Source organism: Protopterus annectens, chromosome 9.part0 (assembly GCF_019279795.1).
Source record: "Protopterus annectens isolate FY-2018-M chromosome 9.part0, PAN1.0, whole genome shotgun sequence".
In the NCBI taxonomy this organism is placed as follows: Eukaryota; Metazoa; Chordata; order Ceratodontiformes; family Protopteridae; genus Protopterus; species Protopterus annectens.
In genome coordinates this window covers 1,084,434,139-1,084,455,397 of record NC_056743.1, presented here as the reverse complement: position 1 = coordinate 1,084,455,397, position 21,259 = coordinate 1,084,434,139, and the positions used below count along the sequence as shown (strand labels likewise).

General features: G+C 38.0%; 1 protein-coding gene across 5 annotated transcripts in view; it reads left to right on the top strand.

Annotated features, from left to right (window-relative positions):
- Positions 1 to 21,259, top strand: part of MAP3K12 (mitogen-activated protein kinase kinase kinase 12) — a 1,100,073-nt gene that overhangs the window by 610,559 nt on the left and 468,255 nt on the right. For all 5 annotated transcript variants that reach the window (XM_044083918.1, XM_044083919.1, XM_044083920.1 and 2 more), the window contains one exon: positions 17,285 to 17,797. In XM_044083918.1, coding sequence (XP_043939853.1) covers positions 17,356 to 17,797 — 442 coding nt within the window. In that variant the 5' untranslated portion in view covers positions 17,285 to 17,355. The remainder of the gene's footprint in view (positions 1 to 17,284; positions 17,798 to 21,259) is intronic.

Sequence of the window (21,259 nt, the reverse complement as noted above, 5' to 3'; positions counted from 1 at the left end):
TCCATCCTCACTTGTCTGCTCTTCAACTGACACTGTGGGTGATAGGGTTTTGATCCTTTTTAGGCACCTTCAGGTCCTGCAGGAGACCAGGAATCCCACTACCAGGAAATCATATATGTCCAAATGGAAGAGATATTTTTGTCTGGTGCCTCTCTTGCCATCCAGATCCTCTATCTGCGTAGGTTCCTCTGGTCCCCTCTTGTTTGTGTGAGCTCTTCCATACTGGGTTGTATATACTTCAGTTAAAGCTCTCATATAAGCAATTTCTGCATGTCTGCCCCTGAATCCTCCTATGGCCTTCAGATTTGAGGTCAAACAGTTTCTTAAAGGTGTCCTTCATATTAGACCTCCCAGGAAGCTTATTTTGCCTTCCCGGGGCTTCGGTTTTGTTCTTGAAAAATCTTGCCATCCGGATCCTCTATCTGCGTAGGTTCCTCTGGTCCCCTCTTATTTGTGTGAGCTCTTCCATACTGAGTTGTATATTCTTCAATTAAATCTCTCATATAAGCAATTTCTGCATGTCTGCCCTTGAATCCTCCTCTGGCCTTCAGATTTGAGGTCAAACAGTTTCTTAAATTCTTCATATTAGACCTCCCAGGAAGATTATTTTGCCTTCCCGGGGCTTCGGTTTTGTTCTTGAAAAATTGACTCTGGCTTCTTTTGAGCCTGCTGCTTCAGCTTCCTTACAACGTTGTACTTTGAGACTGTTTTTCTCTTGGCTGTTACTTTGGCCAAGTGGGTTTCTGAACTTTGGCCTCTCGTGGCTGTTCATCCTTTCTTAGTTTTTCACAAAGACAGGGTCTCTCTTCATACCAATCCTTCTTTTCTGCCCAAAGTGGTCAACGATTCGTCCCTTAATCAGTCTATTCATTTGTTTATTATTTATTTGTTTTTGTTGACCGGGAAAAGTACGATTGAGTAAAACCTATTTTCAGCGAATGCCCGGGGAGAAAAGCTCCACATTTAATTTACATGTGACACATTTATAATCACAGAGTAAAAACATCTATACGTGACCTTATTTACATGATTTTTAAATATTTCTGACAGGAACATAGCATTTTAACACAAAAAAATGAGAGAAATTAACATAAATTAGTTAATTATTGAATAGAGAAGTAGCCTACAATAATTGTTAATGTATTTATAGTATGATGGCTGCAGGAAAAAGATCAAAGTGGATGTTTTTGAGTTTAGTAATAATTTACAAACAAGTAGAATGCAGCTTAAAACATGATAAGAGAGATGTGAAAAGAGAAGTTAAGGAAATGAGCAGGCAGATAAATGGACATAGGAGGAATTGTAGTTAGTGGTGGGGTGTGAGAGGAGGAGGAAGAGTAAGAGTTCAGGAAATTAGTGCAGTGTAAGGAGGCAAGACAAGGTACAGAAGACTGGAAAGCAAAGTAGCTGCAAGAGTCTGAAAAAAGTAATCTGAATAAACCTAACCAGGTGAGCAGCAAGAACAGAGCCTTCTGTGGTCTAGGTGATGTTTAAGCAAAGTTTAAAAACTATTTAAGTTTTCTATCTGTATTAAATCTTTGGGGATTTCATTCCAGAGTTTTGATACACACAGAGAGTAGAGAGTTTCTTCAGCAGTGTTGAATGTCTTACTGATACATAGTGAACATTTATTGCTAGAGCAAAGGTCTGTAAGGGGTGAATAGTAATAGTACAGTAGACTATTTTGTAATGCTGGACATTTATCTGGAGAGTACAATAGGTTGTAGGCAATGATTAGTTGTTAATATGTCAACTGATTTGGGAGTTCAAGGCAGTTTAATTGTTTTAATGCGAGGCAGTGGTATGTTTCTTAAGGTTTGTTGGTTACAAGTTTAGCTATTTTTGTAGTAAGAGGAGGCTGGTTTAGTTTTATACACAGTGTTGATATTTGTAAGAATAGGGGAAGCATATAAAAGAGAAGGAAAGAGGTATGTTGCTGTTAAGGTAATCCTTGCGTGATCTCTCAGGTAATGGTCGGCCCCATAGAGGGAGATGAGTTTTTGTTGAGTTTTCTTGATGAAATGAAGTATCTGCTGATCAAATTTCAGGTTGTCATCTATTATGACTCCAAATAGTTTAGTTTGGCTTATGGTTTCTATTTTTGTGTTATTTCTGAGGCAATATGAAATGTATATTTGTGGTTAAGGTGTTGTTTTGGAGTAAATAGCATAAGTTTGTTTTTTTAGCATTAAGCAGCAAGTTAGAACTTTTTAGCCATATTTCAATGTCAGTGAAAGATTTTTGAGTGATTTCCTGTAATTGTGTTATGGATGGGTGCAGAGCAAATAAGGGTTGAATCATTAGCATATTGTATGAGAGTGGCAAGTGTTGTAGCAGTATGAAGTTCATTTATGAAAATATTAAATAGAAGGGGGCCAAGTATTGACCCTTGGAGAACTGCAATAGTGAAGAGAAGGACATCTACTGTTATTGGCAAGATTTTACACAACTGTTACCTCGTGAGCTTTTGTACTTCCCTACGTTAGGAATACTGCAACAGTGATGTGGAAGGACACAGTATATTTGTGTAAAATCTTACTGTAACAGTAGATGTCCTTCTCTTCACTATTGCAGTATTTGCTCCCTCCCTCTTGTCCCCTATGCTCTAACCTGTTTTAATGCCCTCCTGGCCGTGGAGTTCTGGCTTTTCTCCTTTTGGATGCACATGTTCCCCCTGGGCCCTGTTCCTCCTGTGGCTTTTCAGTTCTGAAGTGTGTGCATCCGTGCATCACCTTTATTCCCTACATCTTACATGGGAAGCATAGGTGTGACGTACTGCACCTGTGTATAGTAAAGGCTTTGGTGTACTGGCCAGACGATGGGCTGTCCTTGGCAGGAGATCCCTTATGTTAGGATTACTGCAACAGTGAAGAGAGGGACATCTACTGTTATGGTAAGATTTTACACAACTGTACTTCATCCTCCCAAGATTGTATCCAAGGTGTTTAAAATAAGGCTGGTGACTGTGATCTGTGGACATTTTCTTTGTTAGTCACCCACATCTCCACTACCAAACACTAAAGCCTTTAGAGAAGAAGAATTAGGAAGAAGTAAACCTTACAGGTTCACTTCATAGGTAAAGCCATGGTAGAGTCTAGGGATGGAGGAAAGCAAGTGCCAGCTAGGTAGCCAGCACTCAGGAGAAAGGTCTGCTGTTCTTCATGCTTTAATCCCTGAACACTGTCATCTCATAGTAAAAGATTGTCTTCAGTTTAACTGTAGCAGCATGGCTAAAATCAGCTAATCTTGTTACTGTAGTACATATAAAGTAAGGCCTTCTCAAAATTAGGGTGCTATAATGTTATAACAGATATTAGATTACAAACACAAAAAATAAATAAACGTTAAGCGCTTTCATCTGCTTGTGCAGACTTCCTCAGAACGTACAAACTGACATTACAGTGCTCCTTAAATATCACAAATAGCTCATTTTGGCGCCATTATTAATTAATTAAAAACACCTTTTTACAACTTTTTTTAAGAACTTATATAAGAAGAACTTAATAAGAATAAATGATGTTTATTAATAGAGGATATCCAGAAAATTTATTGAAAGGCATTAATAAGTATATTATAGGGGAATGGGACAAAAAGTATAAGCCCCTATTAGGCAATTATAATAACATCACAAGAAACAAAGATGACAGTGTGGCACTGGAGCATAGCAAAAGGGTATGTGTACTAACTTATACACCCATGGTTCAGTACATTGAAACATTTATAAGGGAACGGTGGAATCAGTTTGTTGTGAACAAGGAAGCCATGCAAGTTCTAGGTATTCAGGCCAATATAGTGTATAAGACAGGTTTTAATATAAAAAGGTTATTAGAATCTAATAACAGGGAAGATGACAGAGTCAATAAGAACACTACACTATGTGGACATTGCAATCAATGCAAATTTATTAGGGTTGGTAGAGGGTGTAGGCTAGGTAATATATACAAAACATTCATACCTAGCAGATATGGCAATTGTAACTCTAAGTTTGTGATCTATATAGCTACCTGTGTAGCATGCAATGCATTCTACATAGGTAAGACGGAAAGATACTTTAAACGACGCATATATGAGCATCAATATGCCATCATTAAAAAAGATAATAGAAATGCCCTGTATCGTCATGTACAAAATACTAATGATAGTCATCATTTTAAATATAACATCATTGATAAGGTAGAACCTTCACCCTATGGTGGAAATCTTAAAGCTATTCTTGCAATGAAAGAGAGCAAGTGGCAGATTTCCACAGATGCTACCAATTTCCCGGGAATTAATGATTTTATTAGTATAAAACCCTTTTTGATATTAAATTAATTAAATAAATAATGTATATACCCATCACATATATTTATTATGCACCAGTCTATACAATTGTAGGAGATTAGTTTTTAAGTTGATGGTTGTTTATGTTCATTTTTTAAGACATGGATATTTTTAAGATATGGTTATTGGTATGCTTTTTTAAACATTTTTACTATATGAATAAGACATTTTGATGTTAATTATGCATCAATAGTGTTGTGTGAGCAAGATTGCACTTTCCAATAAAGTCAGATTGATAATATTGTTTTTTAACATAAATTATAATACATGTATTTACTATTATTATACATGAATAATATAGTCTTGGATTTTTAAAAATACGTGTGACAAATGCATTCTTATTAAGTTCTTCTTATATAAGTTCTTAAAAAAAGCTGTAAAAAGGTGTTTTTAATTAATTAATAATGGCGCCAAAATGAGCTATTTGTGATATTTAAGGAGCACTGTAATGTCAGTTTGTACGTTCTGAGGAAGTCTGCACAAGCAGATGAAAGCGCTTAACGTTTATTTATTATTTTTTGTGTTTGTAATCAAATAAAGTTCTGTGTGTCCGAGCCGAGGCATTCATCGTATTTTTTGCCATACCTACAGCTACGTGTTGGAGCTACATTCTTAGTTTGGTTCAATTTTGTGCTTATAACAGATATTTTTATAGTAATAAATTAGTTAATGAATCCAGTCAGCTACAATAGCTACTAATACGTGCAAATTTTCAAAGAGGTTCCTTCATTAATTATACATTCTTTTACTAGACACTCATCAGTTTCTGTATCTATGGCTGTCTAAATTATTAAAATAATATTTTAAATTGTTGAAATTATGCACTATGTAAACAGATATTTATTTTAGAACAGAAGTGTTTCAGCAGTACTTACTTTAGGAAAAGCTGACCTTTTATCCTTCTAGCATATTTGAAAGAAAATATTTCTTGAGTACAATTAATTTTCTTTCTACTGTGTTTAACAGATTATTTTGAATGGGAAAAGTAATGAGTGTGTTGTCTGTTTTTTTCTGTTTTTGTATGGTTAAGCTGGGCAGTACTAGTGAAAATAGTTTAATGTTTTTGCAAAACAGATTGCTTGTTTGATGTTTAATAATGTAGGAGAATTTCAGTGGTAAAATGGACGTGTATCTGGGTTAGGTATACATAATTTATTAAGCAGCAATCAACCATTTACCTGTCTGAATAATATTGACTGAACATTCAGAAATCAGTTTAATGATTTAATAAATACCTGTCTTTACTTATTTCATTTTGGGGTGTACTTATTTATTTTTGGGGCTGGACATATGTGCTTATCACAAGTAACTACTTTGTGGCACAAGTAAGGTCAGATAATGAAGAACTTAACTAAGAAAAAACTGTAAATGCTGATAGACTTGTCTTGAATGCCTACTTAAATATGGGCCATCACTAATGTTGTATGGGTTTTCCCTCACCACAATGCCAACAAACTGTAGACTTGACTATTGGAGGTGAGCTCTTAGATGTCCACCTGCTTTCGGAATAGTCCATGTTTTCCTTACAACAGGAGTGACCTCTGCTGGAAGGCATGGGTTTGCTTCTGGTATGCACACCAGCAGCATCGATGAAGTCAGTGTTTATGTACAGGTGTGGCACTACTCCCCCTTCATGCTTTATGCAAGGCTGGATCCCAGGGAAAACTAGCTGCAAAATTTAATGAAAAATACAGCTTCACCAAGTAGGGAAAGCGAGTGTCTGCAGTAGGAAAGTAAATAAATAAACAAAAATAAGAGAACATTTACTGGTATTTAAATAATGTAGCTGCAACTTTTATTACCATTGTCAATATAGAATTATACACATTTTGTCCAGCTCTGAGACAGGTCTTGGGGACTACACAATCTTTGTCTTACTCTTAGCTGTTGTGTAAAGGGAAGGCAGAAGTGGTTTTGAAGCAATGTAAGGTTACCATTTTTAGGGTCTCTATTCTGGTGTTGCTAGAAAATCCTTTCTGGTATTAGACAGCCTAATATGTCACAAATAAAATGATTCTTCCTCATTGAGACCTTTAGAATGAACTTACTAGCTGCAGAGACTTTGAAGTTTGAATGACGCAGTGCCTTGATCAAATAAAGTAACTAGTGCACACTGTGCTGTCAGAGGGTCTCTAGAGGAGATGATTCAAGTTTGCAGCAAAACTTAATCTATTGCTAACAATCTGTCAAGCTGCTATGGAAGTAGTATATATTCTGTACTTTCTATATATGTGTATAAGTGTGTGGGTGTGTGTGTGCGTGTGTGTATTCACATTTTTTGAACGTTTACTTTAGTTTTTCAAAAAGTATCATAAACATGGTGGGTTCAGATAATTTGTAGCTAGAATTACTAGCACTGCAGTGATGTACATAAATGCATAATGATGTGTCAGCGATTATTTAGTAATGACAAGTGTTGATAAATAAAAAGTATCTAAATAGCTACATAATGCACCAGATACATAATCTCCTTTTCACTTCACTATGAAATGTAACTTCACACACAAAATAAACACATGCAGTCCCGCAAAAAGCAGTTCCCACCTAAATCAACCTCTAGACATGAAATTCATCATTAATAAAATTAATACATTTAAAATAAAAGAGTAGCATTAAAAAATGATTATATACAGGCAATCAGAAATCGCAACTTTACCATCATTAAGTCTGTGTAAACCAACATTAAATTAACGAAACAATAAAACTAACAAATCCTGAAATAACACTTACTAGACTACTAAAAACATCAACAAATTAAAAAGCAAAAAAAAAAAATTGTTAAAAAGTACCTCAGACCTAATCTAGAAAGCTACCCAATAAGACACTTCTCACTTCTCTTCATAAAATTTCTCCTACTATGCATCCCTGAGTAACTGTTGCTTGAAACTCTGACTAGATGAATTTAATTGGTTGAAAATTCAATTTAAAGAAGACATTTAACACAATTGCTTCTTGCAGGCAGGCAAGGGAACAACTCATCTACACCCCCAATCCATGGTCACACAACTGTAGAGAAAAGAGAATCCTCTTAAAAGCAATAAGTCTCTGCCGGCGCTGTAATAGAACAAGTGCCAGCAATGATTTCCTTTGTGAAGAGGTACTCAATAAGTTGTTAGTTGTCCATTTGTGATCGATGAATTGCAACCCTGTCTATTTCATCCTCGACCACTTGTATGAAAGCCCATAAAAACCTGCAAAAACTAGCTAAAGCCTTTCTCAGTAGATGAATTACAAGCATGTTGCAGCTCAATGAAACTGACAGGAAAAGCAAGTTGAACCATGTTTTTGTTTTCAGTAGCTCACAGACATCATATAGCTCCCCCTGTAAGAAAGCTTGTAGATTGAGTTAATCTCCTCAAAAAAATGTCAGTTTATTTTCCTGCCTCCTGAAGTTAGCAGCATCAGTCCTGACAAGGCGGATGAAACATGAAGCCTCCAGAATCTCATATCTAGTGTCTAGTTCCTGAACAAAACACTAAAACACCTACTGAACGTAGCAGAGAGAAGAATTCTATCCCGAGAAGCCACAATAACTGGATGTATTAGTTTCTTCAGCTGTGCCTCTTTTATAAATACAGGTAGTAGCAATGTACTCAACAGGTGGTAATTTTCATGTTTTCATTTTTTCAGAGGTAATTCAGCCAGGAAAGTAGAAGCTTGTTGAAAGTTATTGTTAAGGTACAGAGCCATAAAAAGCCACAGGTTCAAAGTTCATCATTCATGGACCAGGACAAATGCACCTCTTTTCGAGTGAACCAAACAACTTAAGCTTTCTTATCATAGGAGATATTGCATACAGCCCTCCTATGAAACTGAAGGCTGCCAGATCTACGAGTCCTGTATGAGAAGAAAGCAGTAGAATGTAGCAAGAGCAGTCTTGTTGAACATTATACCGTTTTTTTCAAGAAAAAGGAGAATCCCATCATAGTCCTGAAAACCAAGTCTCACAAGATTTCTAAATTGCCATGCAAATGAGGGATGGAATAAAAGGTCCTGGAAGTAAAGCACCGTAGAAGCTCACAAAACAGTTTTCCTTAGAGAGCCCCCCCACCAGCATTACCAGAATGTTTGGTTATGAGCTGCAGAATGAGCAAGTAACATTATTCTTTGAAGTGTATCACAGTTTTTGAGATCCTGGAAATCAAAGCGTTAAAAAGAAGAGACTGACACCCATTTTGTCCACAGTCAGGTGGAGGACCAGCCTTAGTTGTCATTAAGAGACTGTTGAGCCACAGCAAGATGAATTCGCAAAATCAGTAAAATGACTGTCCGGTATCTGTTCAGTGACAAACCTGACTAGTAGATTGGAAGATGGCATACTTTGAGGCCCTATCTCAGCCTTGCCTTAGTGCCTTTGTTGTACATTGTATTAAGAGTATGATGAAAAGACATATCTGTTCCCTTAAAAGTTGTCAGACTTAATGGGCAAAGAGTCCCAGGAATTCTGACCTCCATATAAACACAGCATGCTAAAAGCGCATATCAACTAATACTAACCACACTACTGCACACAAACATGCAATCACAGCTAGAAGTAACAGAGTGCAACAAAACTGCATGTCATAGGCTTTAGTAGTAAATAAACAACCTCAGCTGCAGCAAAAGAGCACTATGGTTGATTGTCTAGCACATAACTGTAACACAAAACACTACCAAGAGGAAACCACATGGAGAAGAGGGGAAGGTGAGTTTTATGTGAAAAGTGAGCTTTTTATTTATTGTACACCTTTTTCCTCTTCTTCAAGTTTGTACAACCATAGAGTTATCAAGTCTAGAAATCAGGGGTGCTGGAGCAGAAACTCTGCATTAGGGAGCCCTGATTCATAATTTGACAGTGTTTTATGTTGCATTCATTAGTTCATGTTACTGAATATAGTGTTAGATATTTTAATTATGTTTCCCCTTGGCTCGAGTAAGCGAGACAATCATAGCAAACCCAACTGCATGGCTGGAGATCCATCAGCAGTTTTACAAGCAGTAAACAATTAACACTAAATGCAGCAAAACAGTGCAGCTAAAAAGTTTACACTAGTGTACCAGCAACAAAAAATTAAAACAAACTGCACTTGTAACTTTGGGGCTGAAGGATCCACAACAGTTTGTAGGAACAAAGAAAAATACACTGCACCAGAACTGGACAGTTACAGAGTCTACAGCAGTTCTAATGGCAGTAAACAAAGTATACTAAATGCATCATAAGTATGCAAATGAAGATCTGTAGTAAACATGCAAACAACATTCACTGTAGTAGAACTACATGAATGAAGAGCTTGCAGCAGGTCACCAGGAGCAAACAAAAATACATAAATAATAGTAGGTCAGCTTGACTGAAGGGTCCATAGTAAACAAAAGCACACGAACTGCAGCAGAACTGCAGTTGAAGAGCCAACCTCAGCTTATTAGCAACAAACAGATAAAAGACCCATAGTGCTTACCATACTGCAGTCTACCCTACAGTACTTCTGATATAGAGGTACATTTTGGGGAAAGAAACAACAAATACAACACAAGATCCCCAAGAGGTTCATAAAAGGATGTTGTGTTACTGGTTCTGTAGGACAGAGGAAAGGAGTACTGCCTATGATCCAAGCAATCCAGATTCAGTTATCAACCCGGGTTTTAAATGAGTTAGCTGATGGAAGGGGATATGGGTAGAGTGGCATTTTGCCAGGTGACCAGTAGTGGGGTGGGGGGATACTTTGCTAAGTCTTTAGCACCAGGGAAAACTGTGGACGCTTTAGATTTTTATCTCGGGCTAAAAGAAAGAAAAAAGAAGAATAACAAAAAAAGAAAGGAAATGCACAGACCGACTGTGTTCTGCATTAATATTTTTGCATGGAGTGGGACTGTGGGTGGATTATAAGTAGATAAATTAAAAAAAAACACTTGCTACTGTCAGAATGGCAGCACATCTGGTTGCCCTGATTTCCTGTTTATTCACACTTCAAATCTTCACACAAGCAGGTTCCCATTTGCAGGTCCCGGGTGTGGAGTCAAGCTGGTTAGATCCTCAAGTTGCAGAAGACTGACTAGGGACCCTGTGATACCCTGGGAGTGCAGGGAGCAACAACCAACAATATTTATAAAAAATAATTCTGTGCTCCTTTTCAAGAGACAACTGTATCTTGCAAAAGTAGTATCAAACCTTTCTCATTCCAGAGTAAACAGTAAGGGAAGAAATAAAAAGTAATCCTTGACAGTGTTAGGAACAGTAGACCCATAATACAATAATCCATAAACAAGTCTATTTATAAGCCCATACAATATCTTTGAAAGAAGATCTGTGGAAGTTTCCACTTTTTGCAGATTTTGCCTCTTCCAGGAAGGAAGACACAGCTACAAGCTACCTGAAAGGGGGAGCTTTGTTAGAGAAACAATGGTCGTAATGGATGCTGGGAAGAGGGTGCATACTCGCATGTTACTATTTCAGAAATACACGAGTGAAAGCTGTAGTAATGAGAGTATTTCCACACTAAGTGAAATAAATTGTAACCCTAATATTTGTTATTGTTTAGTGCCAAATTTTCAACAACTTTGTGTTGTCATCATTTTTATAAACTGTGAAATGTCACTGTAGCCATGTCTAAAGGGGTAAATGAATATCTGGTTCCATGGCATAGAAGAATAAAAGACCTGACTATGACCCTAGAATATGGAGGTTTGATTTGAGGGCCAGGCGCTGGAGGAACCAGCAGTAGAACAGTGGAAGTGAGTGGCTGACACTGGCTCGCCTTTCTCCAAAGGACAGGTCAATATTCATTTCAGTGCAAGTACAAGACCCATGAGTTAGATGTACTGTCTATGGGGAAAGTTATGGCATAGCAGAGTGAGTCTTCCAAGGAGAGTTTTGCTTTCTAGCTCAGCATTGTGAATATGTGGAAGTGCGCACTCTTGTAGACACTAAGATTAGACGAAAATACATTAAGTTTTCTTTGCAGTAAGGGGAAGGGTTAGTAACGGAGCAAAACTCTCCTGACTCCCTGCAGGATGATGTCTGTCAATTCCTGACTTTTGCTTCCCATACCCAGTGCCCAATAGATGGCAGGAAACAAAAGGAGTGAATAATTCAGTGTAATCTGAGACTTGATGGTGGAAAAACAACATAAAAGTAAATAAAATAAAAAAACAGGTAGGTTGTTTTTTTTGTTTTTTTTTTATACAGTTAAAGGTACCTTTTTTGATAAGAATGGATTGTAAAAAAAAAAAAAAAGCATTGTTGCCTGTATCTAAATTGATTGCCATTACATTTATGAGGCAGTGTGAAGAAATGATTGTGTTGTAAAGTGCATTTCAGAGCTGAAAAAATGGCTTAATCATTATCAAATTCTCAGCAGAATTATGCTCTGACTTTGGACAGTAGTTGTGACCATAATATTCAACCTGCTCATGTAATAGGCCCATTTTATAATGAATAGCACCATCTCTTGTCCTGAGTGATGCTTTCGTGGTTGCTGTGCATAATCATAGATCTGGCCAGAATCGGGCAGTGGAAGTGCCATGAGGGTAAAGGCCTTAGGTAGCATATTGTAAGATACAGCTGAGAATGTTAAACAATGGAAACAAAGACAACAAACATATTCTAGGGTAATTGCAGGCTAGTACTGTTATCAGGTTAAAGCAGATTTGGGACAAAGTTCACACATATTCTTTTAAAGCCACACACGATAACGTATTTTATTCATGAAGAGGGTTTTGTAGTGGAATACTTAGTTTGCAGGGTACCAGTTCTAATTAGCCTTTTATACTGCACTCTTTTTTTTTTTTTTAGAGCAAAGGTTTTAATCATTATGTCTTACAATGATAATGATGGGTGATGGAACACTACCTGAAAGATGTCTGCAAATCACATGCACCAATTTAGTATATACATTATCCCTCTGCAATTTGCATAGCAGATTTAAAAAAGTAATGCTAATCTCCATTCCACAGATTCAAATCCTAGCCCTTGTCACAAGCAAGTATGTAGTGCTAATCTCCATTCTTTAGATTCAAATCCTAGTCCTTCTCACAAGCAAGTAGAACTGCAAACAAATGATTAATCGCTCTCTCCTTAACTAACTCTCCAAACCAAGATCTGTTCCTGGAGATGGATTGATACCACTGCAGTCAGAAACAGTCTATGAAACTATTCTTCTTGGGGATGTAAATACTAACTGGCTAACTCTTCAGTCCCCAAATACTACTTCAAGCATCAACTTACATGGCTTTGTACAACTTATCTCAACCCCCATCCATGCAAACAGATCACATACCCCCAACTCTCTCATAGATTGGATTTTAGTCACAGATTCCCACAAATACCATAACCCTGAGACCCTACCCAACTCCCTAAGTGATCACTCCCCTGTGAAAGTTCTTAGATACACTCCTCATTTCGCTAGGCCTCACAGATACATAACCTGTCACAAACTATCCACCTTCTGTCCTGAGACTTTTAATGCCCTCCTGTCCAGGATAAACTGGACACATCTAACCTATCTCCCCCTTGATGAAGCCGTCCACTCTTTCAACTCTGCTTTCACTGACCGTCTACAGTCAGTTAGATGGCTCTCAGCTCTCTCTCCTCCTCCTTCTGTCAAAATGGGATTCCCCCAAGGATCTATCCTTGGCCCATTACTATTCAATATATTCACTAATATACTCTACACCTCCTGTCCACAGTCATCCCTTGTACAATACGCAGATGATTCCACCATCATCACCATCGCAAATACTCCCTCTGACCTTATCTCTGCAACTCAAGCATCTTTTAACTCAGTAAAATCCTGGCTCTGTGACAACCAGCTAATTCTTAAACCTAAAAAGACAAAACTCTTACTATTTCTCCCAAAGAACTTCACCCACCTTAAATCTACATTTTCTGTACTGTCCTCAATAACACCCCCATTGATGCTGAACCTAGTACAAAAATACTAGGTGTAACGATAGATGACCAACTCAAGTTTGATCTGCATGTAAACAACTGCATCAAAAAGACACACCAAAAATGTGGCCTTCTTTATTGAAACAAAAAGTTTCTGACTAACAAAGCAAAAATAACCCTCTGTCATGCATACCTCCTACCTAGTCTTCTGTATAGCTGCCAAATTCTTACCAATCTTAACTCCACACTACTAACTAAACTAGAGTCTACCTACAACGAGGTTTTCAGATTCGTTGCTCACCAAACTTATAAATCGCATCATTGTTTTTCACTAAGATACCTAAACTGGCTGGAATTACCTCACTAGCTTCTACTCTCTCAACTACAAATAATTCACTCTGTACTATACCTGAAATCCTTTTGTCCTAGCCTATCTCCCCTTATCTCTCAATATTTCCCCACTAGGTCCCTACATAGCTCTGACCTTAACCTACTACAAATATACAAACCTAAAACTAAAATCGGTTGCAACCTCTACAGCTACAATCCTACCATATCAGAGAACAAATTACCACTAGAAATCAGGTCTCTCAAACATCCAGATCAATTCAAAACTGCCACTAGAGAATACCTCCAAACTCACTGGCCCTGCCTCTGGACTCCTCCCTGATTTAGTCCGTTAATTCATATGTAATCATCAAAACTTCAAACCTTCTTAACTTGTAAAGCTCTTCAAAGTATCAGTCTTCTTCTCCATCTCTTATCATTTCTAATGTCACATACCTCATGAAATAACTACATACACTATGAACTCTTTTCACTGTTTATTGAAAATGTTTGTATCAAATAATTTCTCTTATGTATGTTGATTGTTTTTTTCCACTGTTATTTTTCTGATAAAAATGTATTTCATTGTATGTATACATTGTAACCCGCTGATACTGTTAACACTAAAATTGTAAAACTGTGGAGCTTTTCTCCCTGGGCCTCTGCTGAAAAAGGGCTACTTAGCTCAGTCGGACTAACCCAGTCAACAAATGTAAAATAAATAGTAAGTAAAATGTTGCAAGCAAGTTGGGATGGTGTTTTTATTCCTTGAAAAAATATCACAGATATAACACATTTCTAAAACTTAAATGCACAAATGAGAAAGATTTTTTTTAAAAACTTGGTTGTCACAAAGGGGAGCATTGTGGCTGCCTTACAGTGCTTGATTCTCCAGTTCAGTTCTTCAGCTGAGACACCTTCACTCAGACTGCACATCCTTTCTGCACTGATGTGGAGTTTTGTCAAGTCTTCTTTGTATCATGTGCGAGTGAGTCAGTGAGTGAGTGAATGCAACTTGCAATGTGTTGGTGCCTGGTCCAGGAGTAGTTTTTCTCCCTTGTGCCCACTAAGTGCCAAGGCAAGCTGCAGCTTCCCCCATAACTGTGAAATGGATTTGAATGGCTTTCAAAAAGAGATGGCAAGCATCATTAAGGATAGCAGTATGGAGCTAAGGACGTGTGAGAAGTCACCAAAAAAAAAACATTTAGTGGAACTAGTTACAGTGGAAAGAAGTGTGAAAGGTGGCAATTTTTACCACAGTATTCTTTATCCTTCTCAAGGATCCCTTTCCCAGTCGATACCATGGTGACAGCCACACACCACACACATTCCTTCTGCTTGTATACATCCTGCTGCCTCAGTGCATCAACACACCAACAAGCAATTCTTAGCCTGCCTTCGAGGCAGGGGAATGTAGTGTAAAAGCCATCTGTATTGCCTTCTTGTGGTTGGGAAATCTCTTCATAATTTGAACACGTTCCCTGTAGATGCAAGAGGGTGGTCATGAAATTGGATGTTTTTGAACAGGTAGTATCCCATCACCATTTTTATTCTATTCTCTCCTTCTAGAGCACATGATAATAGAACTGCCATACAATTGTCTTCCACATTCCCCCATGAGCAATCCTCCATGAGTTGCTACATTATTGGTAACAACACAAGCTCCTGGCCCAGGAAGGAGAGTCTTTGAAGACATGTCAGTCCTGTCCTCTTCAGCCAGCCCTTCAGAAGTCCAGCTGTCTTCTAGACTCCATGTTGCTGGTGTTTGATGATAATCCAGTTTTTTGCCAGTAGGCTATGGAAGGCAGCCATTCTAGAAAAGGCCCAAACCAGGAGAATGAAGGCTAGTTTTGTTATGAAGGCTAGTTTTGTTATGAAGCAAGACTAAAACTTTCATAATTACATAAGGGAAGAGATTAGTTGGTTACACTGGTTACAACAAAGGGGTTTATTAGGGTGGAAAGGAAGTATGTGGGTAATGGTATTCAAGGGGAAGATGTAATGAATTAATACTTTTGTTCAATATGAAGATAAGCCCTTTAAATAGAATAATACTCTGGGCTTGGACATTAGCAAACAGTTTATGCACACAGGAAAAGATTGTGAAATTGCTTTGAAACTTAAGTGTGATACAGGCAGCGGCACTTAATAGAATTCATCTCAGCATGAGCTCAGGATTGAGTTATCAGTGCCACTGATGACAGTTTTTTTAGTAAAAAGTTGAAGAAATGTGTATGCCTGTGGACAGGCCTTTTAAGCTTTCTTTTCAATGGTAGGCCGGCTGCTGGAGACTGTTCTGAAAGAAAAGGCAGAGAACAGGATACACAGAATGCAGTACAGTGTGATTTATTCAGTATAAGGAAGGCCATGTCACATGAATGGTATTTATTTTTAAATGGAAAAACAAAGTCAACAAAGCAATATACCAAGAGCTGTGGTGTTAATTTACCTGGGTTTGCATGAGACATTTAACACATGTACTGCATACATGTAGACTAATGTGCCTTGGAAAGGATACCCAAGAGAAACCCTGGGAAACAGAACAGCTAACCAGAGGAACCAGTGTCATAGTAAATGGAGTGTACTCTGAGCACAGAGGAAAAGATAGGCCACTACAGGGATTTTGCAAGGTTCAGTAGTAAAGCATCCTCATATGGATGTATGGATAAACACTGCACAGGGGCTGAGCAGGAAACTTGTGCATCTGTACATTATATCAGAAAAACATCAGCAAGGCTGGAAGAATGATTGCTCATATGACAACTTAGAAGTACTCAAAAGGACAGAAGTGTGTATGTGGGAAACAGCAACTCAAGAAATGAGTACATTGGTGGACTGATGAGAAGCCAGCCATACAGACTGAAAAGGAACTGATGAAATTTTTATCAGATGGTTAAAAAGAAATAAACAATGAAATAAGGCAAAGACGACATCCCATATAGAAAAGATCTTACATACATGAAGGAGAGTCTTTGATGATAGAAAGCATGAATTTTTTATGTGCTGAATTTAAAGGGCTGTGTGTGTGTGTGTGTGTGTGTGTGTGTGTGTGTGTGTGTGTGTGTGTGTGTGTGTGTGTGTGTGTGTGTGTGTGTGTGTGTGTGTGTGTGTGCGTGTCTTTGGGGAGACGGTGCTGTGAGTCTGGTAAACGTTAGACATAATGCTGAAACATCTGCCCAGGATTAACATACCATATCAGATGACAAGAATAATTCAGTCTTCAGCAGACACACACTTTCATTCACTGTATTAATAATAGAAGAAAACATCAAAATGTCTGGATGGGTTACATTTCAAGAGTGTCACTGTTATTAGTGTTCTGTAACTTACAGTGCTAGTGCCTTTCATGTTGGTCATGTAGCTTCTCCTTGTAAGATGGACAGCAATCATCCACTGACATGCATTTTGTTCCCTTTATTATGTATGTATGTATAAAAGTGTGTGCAAATGTAAGATGATGCTACAGTGTATTCAAAACAAAAATCCAGTTTTTCTGAAATCTGTCCTTTTTTTTTTTTTTTCTTTGCTGCTCAGTGTAGTCTATGTAGCTAGGTGTCCCGTTTTTAAGGATTTATTTCTAACCGCTTATTTTGTACTGGGTAATTCCTTAGCATAAAATGCCTTCTCTAGTGTTATATAATTGAAATACATTCAGCACATTTTTACCCTGGACCTGAGAAGTGACATTACCAGCTGTGACATTTCTTACACTGCCAAAGTAAACATTTTCATCTACTAAAACTAACAACATTCTTTTATTTTGTGTTGCAGGTATTTTAATTTTCCTCTGGTTTCACGGGGAACAGTGGTAAAAAGTCTTCAAGCTCCAATGCGTTCAGCCTATGATGGCCTGCCTCCACGACACTCGGACTCCTTCACCTTCCTTTGCCAGTTTCAGTACCATATTGACAGAGCCCTCTGTTCGGAGGCTGGACCCAGACACTCCAGACTGCACACCAGACAAAGATCTTACCCCCACACAATGCGTCCTGCGTAATATGGTATCAATTGAGGGGGCCCATAGTCCTACACCCAGTGATGATTCCCATGAGCAATTTGCCAACAGCATGCTGCAGCTGAAGGACAGTGACACAGGGGTTGGTGCTGCTTCAGGAGAAGGCAGGGAACATGGTGAAGGTGGTCCAGCCCGAAGTGAACTCGATGATGTCCGGCTACAGTGCCAAACTGGAGGGGGCTTTTTAGAAGGATTGTTTGGGTGCTTAAGACCTGTGTTGAGTATGATAGGAAAGGCTTACTCAACAGAACATAAACAACAGGAAGAAGGTATCTTATTCATTTCATTATGTTCATTTTTGTGGTTTCCTGTTCTGCTTTTATTCCATATCACCATGGGCAAGGACACTTTAAGTGCTTTTAAGATGGACTGCATAAACATAGTAAAAAATGCACATCAGTGTGATGGGAGGACATCAGGTTAAGATTGTTGTTTTAATTCTTCTTAAGATGGACTGAGCAGTTTAGCAAATGCTGCCAGCATGTATGGCTAGAGCTGGCATAAGTAATATAGGTATGGCAAGTGTAAAACCACAAGATGGTGTCTGCTACCTTGACAGAAGTCCACAGTGCTGTCCTGGTCTTATGTCCAACCTGGATTGCATTTTTCAGACTTGCAAGGTTAGCTTTTTCTCCATTTGGTTGGCTGCTGGAATCTTGCAGTAAAAGTCTCACTGTCAAGGAGGGCCTCAGGTAATGGGTCAAACAAATGGTAATAAAAGTTTCTTTGCTTAAATGTGCCAACTAACCATGCTGATTTAGAAATTGGTGATGCAGGAGAGTGTAGATGTCGGAGTGTGTAAGCTCTGCAGTAGACTGTTGTTCCATGTAAAATTTGTAATTTTTTGGATAGAACAGGTGCTAAATGAAAGTGGATGGATAAATGCATGCGTCGATGGATTTGTGGATATTAAGTAGTCTTTTTTTTTTTATTATGTTCACCTTTATTATGTTCAACTCTACTTTCAACTTTCTTAAACTATTATCATGTGCGGCTACCCTTCAGTTATCCATGTACTCTCTTTTCCAAAGTGTACCTAATTTCCCCTTTTTGTTTCCTGTTATGTTCCTTGACTTCTGCCAAGAGACAGCAATAGAATTTGTCTACATCAGCAGAGATGGTAACCCGGCCTTCCATTTCTATCAAGCAGTGTTAAGATTCTATCCTTGCCGGCTTATAAAGCGTTGGTAGTTTGCATTTTGACAGATGGCACACAGTATGTATCCTTACCTGTTGATTTAGTTATTATGCCTTACCCTGTTCAACAAGGACACATTTAACTCTCTCACCCGAGACTCATCCCTCACCTCTTCTGCTTTTGTTTAGGTATATTTCACAGCCAACAGAAGAGAGATAGGCTGCAGTCTAACCTGCAAAGGCAGTTATAGTGCTTCAAACTACTTGCAGAAGGTCTGCAGGTCCAAAATCATTAGTAAATGTAGCTGCAAATGCTTTGCTTTGTCAGCTCCACCCTCACCTGTGGTACTTAGTGCCTTATGGTGCCAGTAAAGGATGCTCAGAGATTGCCTTAACTTTTGTGCAGTTAAGTGTTTTGCAGTGCCCATGAGTACAAAACATACAGTGTCCCATTCTGATGGTAACAGAGAGTGCACTGACCTCACCTTCACCACTAATTTAGTTGCACCCACACTTGCTGGTGCAGTTGTAATTCTCTAAACTGTGAACAAAGTGCAAGCTGTACTGGCCTCACTAAACAGTGAACAAAGTGCAAGCTAGAGTGGCCTTTCCCCTTGTTACTGGCAGATTTTTTTTTTCATATGGCCAAGTGACCATTACTTCTGCAATTATAGTACCTCATGTTTCCACCAGAAGACAAACTTAACTGCACCCTAATGTCCAGATACGATTACAATGTCTTGTACTGTCAGAAGAGGATGACATGACTCGGTGTGTACCTGCTGCTGCTGAATGTGTAATACACATTGGCCAGATTCCAAAAGACTTATTCTTGGTGTAAGTGACTTACTCCAGTGTAAAGCCTGTCTATAAAGAAGGCTTACACTGGAGTAAGTCATTTATGCCAAGAGGAAGTCTTTTATAGTCATGCCTATTATGACCAACATGTGGTCTATGTTTCAGTCAGCTGAAGCATTTAGCATCCTTTATCAGTAGCAAGGCTTTGACAGTTTATACCTTTTTTATTTAAACAAGAAATGTCTTTATTGAATTATCACTTACGACATAGGCAATCATACATTTATATGAATGAAAGCAAACCATATTGACTTATTTTCAGTTGCAAACGTTATACATCACATATAATCTTCTATACAGACATTGTCAATCAAACATTACATAGCTCATTCAATTCTTGCCTTCCCCTTAAACCTCATTCCTCCTCCAAAACATTCTGCATGTATTTGTTCAAATAATTCCCATTTTTCTATGTAATTTGCTCTTACCCTTTTTTAAAAATCCTGTCTCTTCTACTACAATTGGTTTAGACTTTGATTTCCATTTTCTTGGACTTGCTTTTTTTAGCCACCAGCAGAATTAAACTCAGCAAAGCGTTACTATGTCTAGGCAATTCTGATTCTGTATCATAGCTCAAAAAATTGTTTCCTTAGTTACACCAATTTGCTAACCCAGTATTTCTGACTGAGTAGTTTGCAAGGAGTTTTTAAACTCTGTCATCTCATTACACTCCCAAAAATATGTTCCCAGTTACTTCTTTGTTCCCTATCACACCTCCAACATTTGTAATTTACCCGAGGAAAAATTCTTTGGAGTCTACTTGAGGTATAAAATATATCTATGCAAACACTTCCAAGGAAAAATCCTAAATCTTTTAGGCTTTGTATATTTGGGAGCGATAGATATACCCTCCCATTGTTTCTTTGTGGATTGCTTATCCAATCTCTCATCCCAATTTTTTCTAACCTCCTCATATTAATTCCTATAGTTATCGTACAATATTTTATATGTCCTACTAATTACTCTTTTTTAACATCAGCTGTTGTTCTAGATTCTGCTAAAAGCTCTACCAGTACTGGTGTCCCACTTATGATTCCTTCTATTTCCTTTCTCTATGTGTACTACCATATCAATCTGTGATACGGAAGCCAATCTCTAGCATGCAGTCCAAATGTATTCTTGACCTCTCCCCATTCTGTTTACCTTTCCCTTCTAATTATTTGCTCCCGATGTATCAGCTCCTTTGCCAGTTTTCTCCAGTAAATTCCAGCCCCCCCCTCTTGCCTGTTCTCTGTACCTTTCATTCCTATTTGCAGAATCTCCTTTCTCCATTCCTGTGTTGACTTGGTCCTTAGAATACATTTTGCTGCTTTATGAATATAATATTCTGCACGCTTACTGTTATGGTCCTTAAGTATCTGCATACAAAATCACAGTCCCTTCTTGTTTCTTGAGCTTCTCCTGTTTCATCATCATCCCTTTCCACTTTGAATTATAGCTTTCTGCTTATTCTATGTACAGGAGTCTTAACCGTGTAGCTCTGAAATGCCCCTTCAAATTAGGTAATCGCAAACCACCTTGTTCGATTGGAAGGATCAGTTTATCCCACTTAACTCTTGTCCACTTCCCCTCCCAGATAAAATAGTTCAACTATTTATTAATTGCTATCCACAACTTCTCCTCTCATTAATAAAAATATTCCTGAATGGTGTATAAAAATAAAGCAACTAAAAACATTTTTACTGATGGTATATTGCTATCCATATCCATAGGCAAGAGTTTCCAGTTTCTCAATT